The 14,609-nt window shown below is 40.5% G+C and overlaps 1 protein-coding gene across 4 annotated transcripts in view; it reads left to right on the forward strand.

The window, feature by feature from the left end:
• The window catches only part of nek7 (NIMA-related kinase 7), a 179,557-nt gene that overhangs the window by 143,968 nt on the left and 20,980 nt on the right, over window positions 1-14,609 (forward strand). For all 4 annotated transcript variants that reach the window (XM_078218147.1, XM_078218149.1, XM_078218148.1 and 1 more), the window contains exon 9: window positions 6,271-6,365. In XM_078218147.1, coding sequence (XP_078074273.1) covers window positions 6,271-6,365 — 95 coding nt within the window. The remainder of the gene's footprint in view (window positions 1-6,270; window positions 6,366-14,609) is intronic.

A 14,609-nucleotide genomic window follows, 5' to 3' on the forward strand; every position in this document is an offset into this window, starting at 1 on the left:
CGACGACCTGAAGATCAGAGCCAGAGGCTCTGCAATCACTTCTCTTGCCTCCCAGAGAATCCTTGGATAAGTCCAGTGAGCTTGAAAAATGCTAAGTCAAGATGTGTCTTTTTCTCTTTCTGCCTCTGAGCTCTCTGTTAAACCTTTGACTTTGAGCTTGAAGGTGAGTTTGAACCAAGAGACATAATTGTGCCTGGTTTCTATCTTGTTCTTCTGGATTCTGCAACGCTTTGTGCAGACTAAGGTCTTCTGTGTCCTTATTTCTTATCACCCAACTATGAGAGCACCTGTTCAGGAAAAAGGCAGGATGCTGTGCAGCTTTACTATTGTTTTAGATTTTGCAAGATCAGCATCTTTGATCTTCCTCAAGGCCTACGTACTGCTATTTCCAGCTCCCTCAGCCCACTAATGGACACACAACCTTGAAAAATTGAGACCCAGAGTCAATAATCTCAGGAGCAGGTTCAAGTACACCATCTCTAGAATCTGACTTAAAATTATGTTACCATAAATGTGGCTATCTTTTATCATTATTCCTGCATCCATGAATGATGATAAAAGGTAAGAAGTCTTGGGTGCAGAACATGTGAAACCAGAAATGGAACAAGGCAGAAAGAAGGTAAGATCTGTTCTCTTGAAGTACTCGCAGATGCAATGGGTTGTAGGAAATAGACTCAAGCTAACCATTAGATTTGGGACTGCTGCTTTGGATTTTGTGGTGTTGCCTTCTCTCTGGTTTGAATAACCATTAGCTGCTTATGTTGGACAGGATTACAACGGAGTCATAAAAAGTTTGCTCGTAAAATAGAATTTGTCTCTTATTGATTCGGTATTCAATGGACCAGAAGACTTTTCATAGAATCATAGAATCCCTGCAGTATGGAAGGAGGCTATTCGGTCATTGAGTCTGTACAGACAACAATCCCACCCAGGCCTTATTCCCATAACCCCACACATTTACCCTGCTAATCTCCCTGACACTCAGGTCAATTTACCAAGGCCGACCAACCTAACCTGCACATCTTTGGACTGTGGGAGGAAACCGGAGCACCTGGAGGAAACCCAGGCAGACACAGGAAGAAAGTGCAAACTCCACACAGACAGCGACCTGAGGCTTGAATTGAACCTGGGTCCCTGGCGCTGTGAGGCAGCAGTGCTTGCTACTGTGCTGCCCCAACCACTGCGCCATTGTTTCTTGGGGATCATATTTGTGCATTTGTACACACAATCTCATCTTGCCTTGCACTAATGTTTCAGCTTTCTTTAATGAAGTGGCTGTTCCAACATCTGAGATGTTTTCAACTCCTGTCCAATTTGACTGCCAATATCAGCAGTTAATGCGAGTCGCTGAATTAACGCTCTCGAGTTCCGCACATAACTGGGTGCTGAGTCATGATCACATTTATTACAGTGTCATAATGCTTCTTGCTGAGCAGGACTTCAGACTTTTCATGAGATGCTAGGTCTAAAAGTGCTGCACACTGGGAGGGCATTATATTGCTGAAATCAAACCACTGATTCAGCACATGTTTTGAGGAACGCTAGACTTTGTGTCTGGCACTGGACGTCATGCTATAAGACTGTAGCACTGGAAAATAATGGCAAGATGGCTAAAGCACTGTGGAAATTAATAATTTCTCAAGTCACATCCTGAAATAATGAAAGTGAAATCCACAATCTTAATGCCAATCAAATTCATGGTGCTGTGGTGGTCCTTTTCCCAGTTTGAAATTTTGTTATCCTTAGCACAGACACTGGAACTAATGTAGGATTGCATGGTTTGATTATAAAATGTTAGCAGATTTTAGTTTATGAATGATAAAACATACTTTGGATTTGAGCATGTGGAGAGTCAATGCTGAACTTGCCTGCAAAGCAAAGCTAAAACAATTCAATAGCAATCAGTTTCGGAGGTCTGCTTTTGAGAGCAGATCAAAAGGTTGTATTACATGCAGCTAGAATAGTGTTTTTTAAAAAAGGCCTTCTGTTTACATTTGTAGTTTTGGTATGGCATAGTATTCATGTGTTGCTTTATTGTTTTAGTAATAAATATCTATTGTGTGATCTATTGGGAACATTGGAATAAAGCCTGTTTGAGAGTTGTTTTGTCTGAACCTACATGACTTGGTGCTTTTTAGATTCTGTATGACAGAAGCCATTCTTCACTGCGTGAGAATTCTGTCTCTAGCTTCAGCTTCTGTGTACAAATTTCTGAGATTCCTAGGATTTCGTGTTTGTCATGACCAGGTTTTTACCTTTTGTCGGAGGCTATTCTCCATCTCCAGCAGCAAATGTAATCCTTTCCTCCATAACAACTTTGCCTCTCGTGAGGTGTGTGAGCAAATCTAGGGAAATTAGATCGGATAGCTTCCAGAAAGAAGCACAAATTGGGACACAACAGTAGTTAATAACAATGTCCTGATTCCTACACCAGTTTCCTTCATCAAAAAGTAGAAGCAGGTCAGTTGTCAGGCATTCCACAGAAACCAGTTGCCTTCTGTAACGCTTTGTCATCCTCAAAACGACCTGCTTCTACCAGTACTAGATGAAGGAATTTATTTGAGAGTGTGTCATGAGTCCAAATTATTTGGGGCACAATATATTGAAGACTTGAAGCATCATTTGAAATCATCAGTAAAGCCCCTGCAGTTTCAATAACCAGAATTGGACAATAACTTGGTGACTATCCTGGACTCTTGCACATTAATATATTTTAACTTGACAAATCACAAAATATTAATTCACTCAAACGATGCTTGTGCAGCATTGGAGACAAAAGCCACCGTGGAATATTTTTCTTCTTGTAAAACATGGTGGTACATTGCAACCCTCTATTGTGACATCAGTGGGGAAATAAGCCACGTTTTATATAGAGCACTAAAGTTGTAGGGAAGAAATAAATTAAAGGCAAAAGACTACACGTTGTGGGAATCTGAAATAAAACAGAAAAAGCTGGAGAAGCTCAGCAGCTCTAGTAGCATCTGTTTCGAGGAAAGCGGAGTTCATGTTTTGAGTCCAATATGACTCTTCAAAGGGGTGTCATAATGGACTCATACAGTGAACTCTGATTTTCTCTTCACAGAAGCTGTCAGATCTGCTGAATTTTACCAGCATTTTCTGATTTTATTAAAAATAAACTATCCTGGGAGTAAAATAAAATTAGTCTTGAACAAAAACAGTGATATAGCCTCAAACATGCAAGGCGCTTATCATTTTCCTCTTACTTTAGGAATTGTAACAGGTTAGACATCTTATTTATTGTAGGTTCCTGCTAGGATACCAAACATTTTACATTGTTATCCATTATTTTGAGATTTAAAAGGGTGCGTTTCTGTTGTGACTTCCCACCTCCATTTCATTTCAGTGGTCTTCCTGGCCTAGATCAGTTGCTGTCACCAACAGTCATGCACTCAACTTAATTTACCTTTGTAGAAGATGTGTTAAATTACCTGAGCAATGTTTATGTACTTTGTTAGGTTTCCTGACTTCCCTAATTATTTTAAAAGTTATTTTCTCCCAAATCATTAAATTTGTCCCAATTTTGAACACCACCGATGTTCCCAGGTTTCTGCAGCAAAAGAAGCAACTTGTCAGTGCTGCAAGTTCAGCATTTGATTTCTGGTTTGTATCTCCTGGAACAGCCCTTCTAAATTTCAAAACTAAAACTCACCTTGAAAACGCAGAGACGTCATATCCTACAGTTAATACTTGTGAACTAAAAGTTCACGCACTGTCTGAAAAGTCACTCTTCGTAGTTAATTTTATTTGACAGCTGTTATTTTCCAGAGTGTGTTTACTTGTCCTGAAGTCTTTCACAATTCCATATTTTTTAAGTATCAAGTTTTTCAGTTGTATTCAATGCGCAAATTTATCAGATGAGTCTGACATAACTATTTAATTATATCTGCAACTCAGAGCAAGAGATCATTTTATTTCTGAATAAAGGAATAATGCTTAGATAATGATCTTTGTTACTGGTATAACTCTTATTTGATTATGGACAGAATCTAACTTCAACATTTGCTTGTGTACTAAAATTAACTTCAATCCTAGAATTGCTGGCAAATGTTTGATGCTTCTTGTGATTCAGTTTTCTGATCAGCTTGACTGTCAGTACCTTTCTGAAGCTACTTATGTGCATGCTGAAATATTTTCCCTGCCCCCTGCAGATTTTCCTGTGGATTCTCCACATCCACAAGCTTGCATGTTGTTCACTGCCAATTATTAGTATCATATTTTATGGTAACAAGAGGTGATTACTGTTGACCCTTTGCAGCTCAAATGGGCTAAATGCATCTTTATACGCAATAATTGCTTAAATGTGGCTTTGTACATTTATCCTCGACTTAAATTTTACTGTTGTCGGTGCCTCCAAATTATTATGATTTAAAACTGGTGGAAGTCCATAACTTTTAAAGCAAGCCAGAACTGCATTACTGTCACAGAGACTGTTCATTTGCTTTACTGAAGTTGATTTGTTCTGTTTAAAGCTGTAGCGATAGACTTGTCGAGGCCCTTTCTTAAGAATAGTGCAATGAGATAGGGTTTGGTTTTTGCTCTGTGCAGAAATAAATATATAGTTGTATTCGTTAAAGCTGCCAGTGATTTCTGAACAGGAGATAAATCAGCATGGGTGATTTTCATTTACGTTTTTAATGCAACTCCGAAAGCAATACTAGTGAAGAGAACTTGGTTACTGGGATTAACTTGGTAATTTGCATCAGTAGTGCTCAGAAATAGAGTATTGTCTCTTTCACTTGTGACGACAAGCACTGAGTACTTGTTTGAGGTGTGGGCATAGTGGTAATAATCATTGGACTAATAATCCAGAGGCCCAGGCTCTGAGTGCACTGGTTCAAATCACAACAAAGCTTGGAAATCTTTCTTTAAGGTGCAAAATCTTTTGAAGCAGTTGTGTTGTGTATGGGAGAAAAAGCTTTACACCGTTGAAATCTAAAAGAGGAAAAGCACCCCATCTGCTGCCGCCTCCTACTCGCCACTTCACTCCCCTACCCTCTGGCTTGCAGATTCACGCAGGCCCTCGCTCACTTCCTGCCCTGCGCAGGCCCTCGCTCGCTTCCCGCCCTGCGCAGGCCCTCGCTCGCTTCCCGCCCTGCGCAGGCCCTCGCTCGCTTCCTGCCCTGTGCAGGCCCTCGCTCGCTTCCCGCCCTGCGCAGGCCCTCGCTCGCTTCCCGCCCTGCGCAGGCCCTCGCTCGCTTCCCGCCCTGCGCAGGCCCTCGCTCGCTTCCCGCCCTGCGCAGGCCCTCGCTCGCTTCCCGCCCTGCGCAGGCCCTCGCTCGCTTCCCGCCCTGCGCAGGCCCTCGCTCGCTTCCCGCCCTGCGCAGGCCCTCGCTCGCTTCCCGCCCTGCGCAGGCCCTCGCTCGCTTCCCGCCCTGCGCAGGCCCTCGCTCGCTTCCCGCCCTGCGCAGGCCCTCGCTCGCTTCCCGCCCTGCGCAGGCCCTCGCTCGCTTCCCGCCCTGCGCAGGCCCTCGCTCGCTTCCCGCCCTGCGCAGGCCCTCGCTCGCTTCCCGCCCTGCGCAGGCCCTCGCTCGCTTCCCGCCCTGCGCAGGCCCTCGCTCGCTTCCCGCCCTGCGCAGGCCCTCGCTCGCTTCCCGCCCTGCGCAGGCCCTCGCTCGCTTCCCGCCCTGGTTCTTACTGAGGTTCAGTAAAGAAAAGCAGCCAGATGGAGAGGTGCTCGAAGCAAGAAGGGTGACCAGCAGGAGTCAAGTACAAAGAGTTAGCACATTTCTTTTATAGTTTTTAATTTATTGCACCTTGAATGTTATTTCATTTGCGTACATAGGAATTTAGGAAATTTCAGTTCAGAGGGTATAACATTTTAATATTTAACTTCTGATGAGAAGGGACCAACAGACCCTACCTACAGCTTTTATATTGGTTATAATGGGAAAATCTGATTTGCTTGAAGCTTTTTCACTTAAAAGTTGCAATTTACCAGAATGCAACTACAAAACGGTAAGCACGGAATAACTGTACTGAAACATATGGTTTGAGTTCTGTTCTACTTGAGCATGTTTAGAGTGATAACCAAAAGTGTATCGTTGAAAGCTTGTCTGATCAGTTTAACAGAACATGGAACTGTTGAATTAAACTACATTTCACCTGCTTGGGAGTATGTATATGCATCTTGTAAGTAATACAGATTCTTTACTTAAATATGTATGAATGAAACACCAAGCTTTAAGTGATCTTGTAAAAAATTTTATCTTTGTTGTGTACAAGTTGTAACTTTTTTTATTTTCTTTAAAGTGGGCACCCCGTACTACATGTCCCCAGAGAGAATACATGAAAATGGATACAACTTCAAATCTGACATCTGGTCACTAGGTTGTCTGCTATATGAGGTAAACCTATAAACTATGAGCATCTTAACATGTTGATAGCACTTGTACTGAGATTGAACAGTAACTTGGAGAATGTAAGAAAATAACTGGTATCTTTTCTTTTTTAATGTTATTGATAACTTTCTGTTCTTATGAAATGCTCTGCAAATAAATGTCCTGAAGGTGTCATGTTTTGGACCAGAAACTAATTGCTGCCATTTTTCTGTCCCCATAATGCTGATCAGAATAATGATGAATAAGATATCTAAATATGTACTGTGTGTAAAACTCAGAAATCTGTTTTGCTCTTCAAGGTGGAAGAAGTCTGTATGCTTCTCTGTAATTTGTTCTTCATGTTCACATTTGGTGCTCTATTCTGTTCTAACAATGCATTTGAATTACTTTTCTCAATTTTCAGTGCTTGCAACAATCATCCTCCAGGGCCATCTATGAGTTGTTTGTCAATTTCTACCGGTTTGTGGTCAGCAATTGGTTTTAGACACTTGGCAACTCAAAATTGGGTTGGGTGATGGCAAGACACTTGGAGCAAGAATAGCACATTAGCCTGGCTATAATTCCTATAACTTCAAAGATGAAAGAATCACATGCAATTGCCTCTTTCAAACCATTTTTCTAAGTAATAGAAGGCAAATGAAGTTCCCTTAAATAATCCACTCTGTAAATATACTACAGTGATGCAGTTTACTGAGGTGAAACAAATATACCAACTTTAAGTAAAAATAAACTGATCCAAACCAAGTTAAAAGTACAATGTGCAACGGGAATCGTGTAGCAAAACAATTGAAGGATTACATTATTCGGAATTCACTATATATTTCTGCCAAGATCTTGTCAAAGATAACATCCATGCTCTATATGAAATGTGACTTTATCTTCACAACAGGTGTGTTGCATTGTCACCCATATTGAATAGAAAGTTTTAAAACTGTAATTAGCTTGCAGATCTGCTACAAGTCCTCTTGTGTTCTGCTAATCGAATTGTAGATAATATCTGCTCGATTGGATCTAATGACATGGGATTTTAAACTACAAGCCATATTAGAACATAGAACATAGAACATAGAAAGCCACAGCACAAACAGGCCCTTCGGCCCACAAGTTGCGCCGATCATATCCCTACCTCTAGGCCTATCTATAGCCCTCAATCCCATTAAATCCCATGTACTCATCCAGAAGTCTCTTAAAAGACCCCAACGAGTTTGCCTCCACCACCACCGACGTCAGCCGATTCCACTCACCCACCACCCTCTGAGTGAAAAACTTACCCCTGACATCTCCTCTGTACCTACCCCCCAGCACCTTAAACCTGTGTCCTCTCGTAGCAACCATTTCAGCCCTTGGAAATAGCCTCTGAGAGTCTACCCTATCCAGACCTCTCAACATCTTGTAAACCTCTATCAGGTCACCTCTCATCTTTCGTCTCTCCAGGGAGAAGAGACCAAGCTCCCTCAACCTATCCTCATAAGGCATGCCCCCCAATCCAGGCAACATCCTTGTAAATCTCCTCTGCACCCTTTCAATGGCTTCAACATCTTTCCTGTAATGAGGTGACCAGAACTGCGCGCAGTACTCCAAGTGGGGTCTAACCAGGGTCCTATAAAGCTGCAGCATTATCTCCCGACTCCGAAACTCAATCCCTCGATTAATGAAGGCCAGTACGCCGTACGCCTTCTTGACCGCATCCTCCACCTGCGAGGCCGATTTAAGAGTCCTATGGACCCGGACCCCAAGGTCCTTCTGATCCTCTACACTGCTAAGAATGGTACCCTTCATATTATACTGCTGCTTCATCCCATTGGATCTGCCAAAATGGATCACTACACACTTATCCGGGTTGAAGTCCATCTGCCACTTCTCCGCCCAGTCTTGCATTCTATCTATGTCTCGCTGCAACTTCTGACATCCCTCCAAACTATCCACAACACCTTATAAGAAGAAAGCAAACCTGAGCAAAAGAAATCAATGCAGGAGACTGCTTAATTATAAAATATTACACTTGGGTGTTCAAAAATATAATTGACACATCTCTAAGTGAACTAATAATGTGAAACCTGAACTAGAACCCATAACAGAGAGCTTGCACATGAGGTTTCATTTCACTACCACGGATCTCTGTCTGTTTCAGTGATCTGAGAACTGCAGAACTTCGTGGGTCTGGAAAAGTCCACCGGTCCAGAAACTCTGTCATAGTTGGTATAGATACAAGCATCTGACTGACAGTCCAAATTCAGCTCAACGAAGAGCTGCTTGCTTGTCTGTGCCGTAGTTGTCCAATAGCGCAGGTTATCAAGTCCTGTCCCATAAATTAATTGCTTTCAGGACAAAGCATAAAGACCACATTTATAGTTTCTGATTTTCAATCTAAATATTCACGCAAAGATGAGACATCTCTGATCAGCTCACCCATCCCTATGCAAATATGTAGTAGGTTTTATTCCAACGGAGGGAAATGCAGCCAACTATGAAATACATTTGAAATGATCAGAGAGATTCACAAATGGATATTAAGTTGCTTTATGATTTGGAACATGATGGGTTACCTAGCTACATTCATAATTTGAAAGTCTATTTATGTTCCTTGATACTTATTGTGATTTTATCCAATTGTCTTGGTTACAAAGGAAACTAAATTGAGCAGCAACTAGTATATTTTTTAGTTCTAAAAATCAGAGCGCAAGGGTGACTGGGCAGCAAATTTGAGGAAAAGTTGTGTAGGTGAATGCTAGGATTGGATTTGAATGGTGGAAAGAAATTGATTAAGAACTGCAGAAAGGGCAGGAGGAGGAATACACAAGCAATGTACAGCAAGGGTGAAACATAACCTGATGAACTTGGAGGATATATTTTTCATGCGACTGGGAGTTGATTGCATATGGCAGTTGATTGGAGGCAGAAGCTGAGTGAAATTGTTTTCTTCCCTGAGCAAATTGACAGCTTTAATTGTCTGAAACTAAGTGACAGTCTGATGGACATGGCTGGTACATCAGGAATCTTGGAAAGTAGTAGCAAGTAAAAAAACAAATTCGACTGTCGGTTTGACATATAGTCTAACAATACAAGGAATTTTCCAAGCATCCCACCCAAAGAAATGTTTTTTTCTGCCTGAAGAACATGACCTGTTCAGTAATAAATCTGACAAACCTGGAGACCTCATGGACATAAAGTGGTCCCTTGCGTGTTGTTCAGAATATTTTATTGTCTTGAACAGCTTGAAGGAAAGGAATGCAACTGACTTCAGTTATTCTGAAGACACACATCCAGAATATTTTCCAAAAATGTGCGAAGGACCTGAGTGAACTGAATCCTGTCCATTTAGAAGATTCCTGTTAAAATAGTTTTCAGAGATAACCATTTGGCTATAAAGCAAGTACTGATATATCTCTTTATAACTAAATGTATACTTCGCCATCCTTTCCCTTTATTATCCCTGAATTCAGGAAAATGAGTGTGTGTGGCAGTATGTCGTGGGGATGCTGATTTGTATTAAAATTAATGGGGGAGAAATGACTTTCCGATCAATATACAAATATATATTTTCTATCTAAGACATGGGTATAAGAACTAGGAGCAGGAGGAGCTTTGTGGCCCTTCAAGCCAGTTCTGCCATTCAATAAGATCATGGCTGATCTTTTTGTGGACTCAGCGCCACTTACCTGCCTGCTTACCATAACCCTTAATTCCTTTACTGTTCAAAACCCAACTATCTTTACCTTAAAAACATTCAAATGAGATAGCCTGAACTGCTTCACTGGTGGTGAATTCCATAGATTCACAACCCTTTGGGTGAAGAAGTTCCTCCTCAACTCAGTTCTAAACCTGCTCCCCCTTATTTTGTGGCCATTCCCCCATTTTTAGTTTCACCCACCAGTGGAAACAACCTCCCTGCTTCTATCTTGTATATTCCCTTCATAATTTTATATGTTTCTGTAAGATCTCCCCTCATTCTTCTGAATTCCAATGTGTATAGTCTCAGTCTACTCAGTCTCTCTTCATTAGCCAACCCTCTCAACTCCGCAATCAACCTAGTGAATCTCCCCTGCACCTCCTCCAGTGCCTTGATATCCTTTCTCAAGTAAGGAGACCAAAGTTGTACACAACACTCCAGGTTTGGCCTCACCAGCACCTTATACAGCTGCACCAGTACCTCCTTGTTTTTAAACTCCCTCTTGCAAAGAAGGATAAAATTCCATTTGCCGCCTTAACTACCTGCTACACCAAAGTTGCCAAACCAACTTTTTGTGACTCATGCAGAAAGACACCCAGGTCCCTCTCACAGCAGCATGCTGCAATTTTTTTACCATTTAAATAATAGTCCATTTTGCTGTTGTTCCTACCAAAATGGATGAACTCACATTTACTAACTTTGTACTCCATCTGCCCGACCCTTGCCCACTCATTTAAATTATCTATATTCCTTTGCAGACTTTGCGTCCTCTGCACACTTTGTTCTACAACTCATCTTCGTGTCATCTGTGAATTTTGACACAATACACTTGGTCCCCAACTCCAAATCATCTATGTAAATTGTTAACATTGCGGTCCCAACACTGATCCCTGAGGCACACCACTAGTTACTGATCGCCAACCAGAAAAACACATATTCTTTGCTTTCTGTTAGTTAACCAGTCCTCTATCCATGCTAATAAATTTACCCATAATACCATGCACCTTTATCTTATGCAGCAGTCTTTGACGCGGCACCTTGCCAAATGCCTTCTGGAAATCCAGATGCACCACATCCTCAGGTTCCCCGTTGTCCACTGTGCTCGTAATGTCCTCAGAGAATTCCAGTAAATTCGTTAAAAATGACCTGCCTTTCATGGACCCATGCTGTCTTCTCAATGGGACAATTTCCATGTATGGTAGTGTAGTTATGTTAATGGATCAGTCATCTAGAAGCCAGGATTGATAGCCTGAGTTAAATTCTTGACTCTTGGAAAATTTTGATTCAGTTTTTAAAACATCTTCAGATTTAAAAAAACAGAGATGCGGTAAAAAGTATTGTAAAAACAAAGTTGCTGGTATAATTTAGGCATGTAAACCTGCTGTTTTTACCCAGTCTGGCATGTATGTGACTTTTAATTACCCTCAAGTGGTCTATCAAACCACTCCGTTTTGTCAGTCCACTGAAGAATGCCATGCAGGTTGCAATGGTTCAAGAAGACGACCACCTTGAGGCAACTGGGATGCTTTGCCAGTGATGTCCACATTTCAACTAAAATATGCTTGATCAAAGTTCCTAATGAAATAACTTTTTCTGATGGTTTGCTTTTCCCTTGGGTTTTTTTCAGCTTGTGTAATAATAGCTGACATCAGGCAGGAAGACCAATCTGTCCAAAGCACAATTGCCACCACTGTGCTCTCTAATTAGCTAATGCTGTGTTAATTACAGGCTTACACCGTATTAGTTGTTTTGTCTTATGTCTTTCTCTTCCTCTTTCTCAATCTCAGACTGAGCTTGCTGCTATCCTGATGTGCTCCATGTTTGGCTGCTGGCCAAATTGTGTTAAAACTCAGCCAAACTATGGCAGGAGAATTCAGAGATTTGCTTGATAAATGCTTTCTTAGCACCCCTTTTCTAGTCATTTCTGAGAAGTATGTTTAACATGACATACACATATTGTGCAGCAATCACCATGGATCTCCTATTTGAGAGTGCTAATCTTTCACTTAGTCATTTACTAGAATCCAAAGTAGGGGTAATTGCAGTGATAATGTTGGGAAGTTAAATCAACAGCCAAAACATTGCCTTTCCAATCTTATTTTGTAGGATGCTTCGTGTAACCATCTGTGTTGCTGTCTCTTTCGCTCGTGTTGATGACATGCTCTAACCTCTTAACCATAATCTATTATGTAAAAGGGTTTTTCTTGGGCTAATTTTATATTGGGTTCATTCTTATCAATGTAAAGATTTTTTAAAGCACTGGTGTGAGGTAAAAATCTCTGAAAAATTGCATCTGCACTGAACAGGAATTTGCCACATCCTTAAATATAAGTAGAAAACTAAAATGAAGACAACTGTGTTTCTTGCCAAAATTAATATCTTCTGGTGGCAACATTTCACGATAAATTGGATTTTTACTAACGTTGGCGCAGTTCCCTTATTTCAACAACATTGTCTCTACTTTGGCACCATTCTGAACTGTATGTTGAGAAAGTTATACTTACCATATATGTATGATTCTGCTATAACTGAAGATTTATATCAATTATATCACTTATTGAAATATGGCATTTCAGTGTTTCTGATTTTCACTTGTGCTATATTGTGAAAATGTTTGTTTTTATATTGCATCTCCTAAGGAAGGAGAAAACATTAGTGACTGCTATAGTAAAATTTTACACAGCAAAACTTTTTTGTGTGGGGAATATCCTATTAAAAAGGCCATTTAATTAGGTAAGGGGATAGCTCTTGTCAGCTCATGCAAAAGAACTTTTTCATATCAGGGGTTTTAGTATTGGTTTTATAATCTTTAAGGAAGGTTGTAATCATCAAACATATGGCATTCAGTACGAACTTGATTTTACAAGAATTATTTATTTTGGTGATGTATTGATAATTTTGTTTTTTTTTAGGTGAAGTTACACAAAACACATTTAAGGTACAAGATTAGCCATGTCACTTGATTGAAGTTACATTAAAGTTAATGTTTTCAACACTTCATTATGTTGTTGTCTCTGGGTAGGTTTTGTAATTCAGCCTTTTGCTAAGTGCCGCATTTGCAGATTAACCTGTGATATGCTCAAAAGGCCTGTGATGTTTCAAGCTGTATTTTGCTGCTATTAAGATCCCCATAGAAATCAATAACTTTTAAAAAGCAATTTAAACTTCCAGTTAATAGATGAGATGAAGACATTACAAGATTTCATGTTTTAAGACTTTCATGGCAACAGACTGAAAGCATTGTTGCCTAAATATCATTGCTGTAGGCCACTTATACTTTAAACCACAGAACATAATTTTCCCTTTTTGCTTTTAAGACAACCTATTTCACATTGTCGTTCTCAATAATTTGATTTTCCTGGACCCAGTCCAAAGTGAATTTTTGTTCATGATCGTTTACTCCTGTTCCTTTCCTTTCCCAATCTGGTAACCTTTAACCCTGGAATCGCCTTTCATGTTGAGGGCTTTTCCTGGAGACTCCCCCTCTCGTGCACGCTAGGTGATCTTGCAGCCTAATTTCAAATCCTCTCTAATTTGATCTTTCCAATCCAAGTTCCCATTTTTGTGTGAAGAACCATAGAAACGTTTGGCCTCTAGCTGCTCCGTCTCTCCTGGATCCTGACAGACTGCCAATGACTGAGTTTCAGGGATATCTTAGAAACACTTCTCTCACAGCCTAGCTTTATTGCAGTGTGGATCACATGGGCCTTGTTTACAGGTAAAAATGCTGACTAGCAATGCTTGAGACCCGAACTCTCTTTTATCTTGGAAGTAAGTGGACCATTTAAAGCATAACTGTTTATTCTCAGTACTTTCCTGGAACTTTGGAGACTAGCGGTCTAACCACTGTAAACACAGATTCTGCTCCCATTGTCTCCAAGTATGAACATGTACCTTCTTTCCAGCAACAATCCAAGCTTCCTTTTAATTTTTAACAGCTGCGTTACCCAGGCCGATAGTCAAAAAGACTTCAGAACAGATCAAAGGACCTTCATTTTACTCTAAATTAGTGACACAGTGCCAAAGTATAGCAATCTAATAAAACTTCATTAGGAACAGTGTTACTAATATATTGTTTCAAGGATACTGCAATTTGTATATTTTAAAAACCATCCTTCATACAATGATTCTAAATGAGATTGATGACTATAGTCCTGGATCAGTTATTTGGATTTGTAGGATGACTGAAGTGTTCTCTACTGTAGGCAAGGCTCCTCCATAGCAGAATCTAAAGTAACCAAAACAGCCTCAGCACTGTGAGGAATGGATGCTGGTTTTCAGAGGTTGGTCATTATGCTCAAAAGTGTAAAAGAGGGTAAGCAGTCCAAAAATTGCTCTTTTTAAAAAATTCGTAGCAAAGACCTTGCTCATTTGCCTGCAGAGAGCTACAGGTTTACTAAGTGTATTAGGAGAAAATATATAGTTGGGACACCAACTTTCTGATCATTGGGGTGACCAGATGTGCATAGTCTTTGAACTAAAAATTTGAGCGTGGAAAAGTAAGTGCATTTTAACTAAGTTGCTTAATTGAAATTGTGTTAGAAAATAAGATTTTGCTTTCAGAAAAACACATTTGAATT

Source organism: Mustelus asterias, chromosome 8 (genome assembly GCF_964213995.1).
Source record: "Mustelus asterias chromosome 8, sMusAst1.hap1.1, whole genome shotgun sequence".
Taxonomy (NCBI): Eukaryota; Metazoa; Chordata; class Chondrichthyes; order Carcharhiniformes; family Triakidae; genus Mustelus; species Mustelus asterias.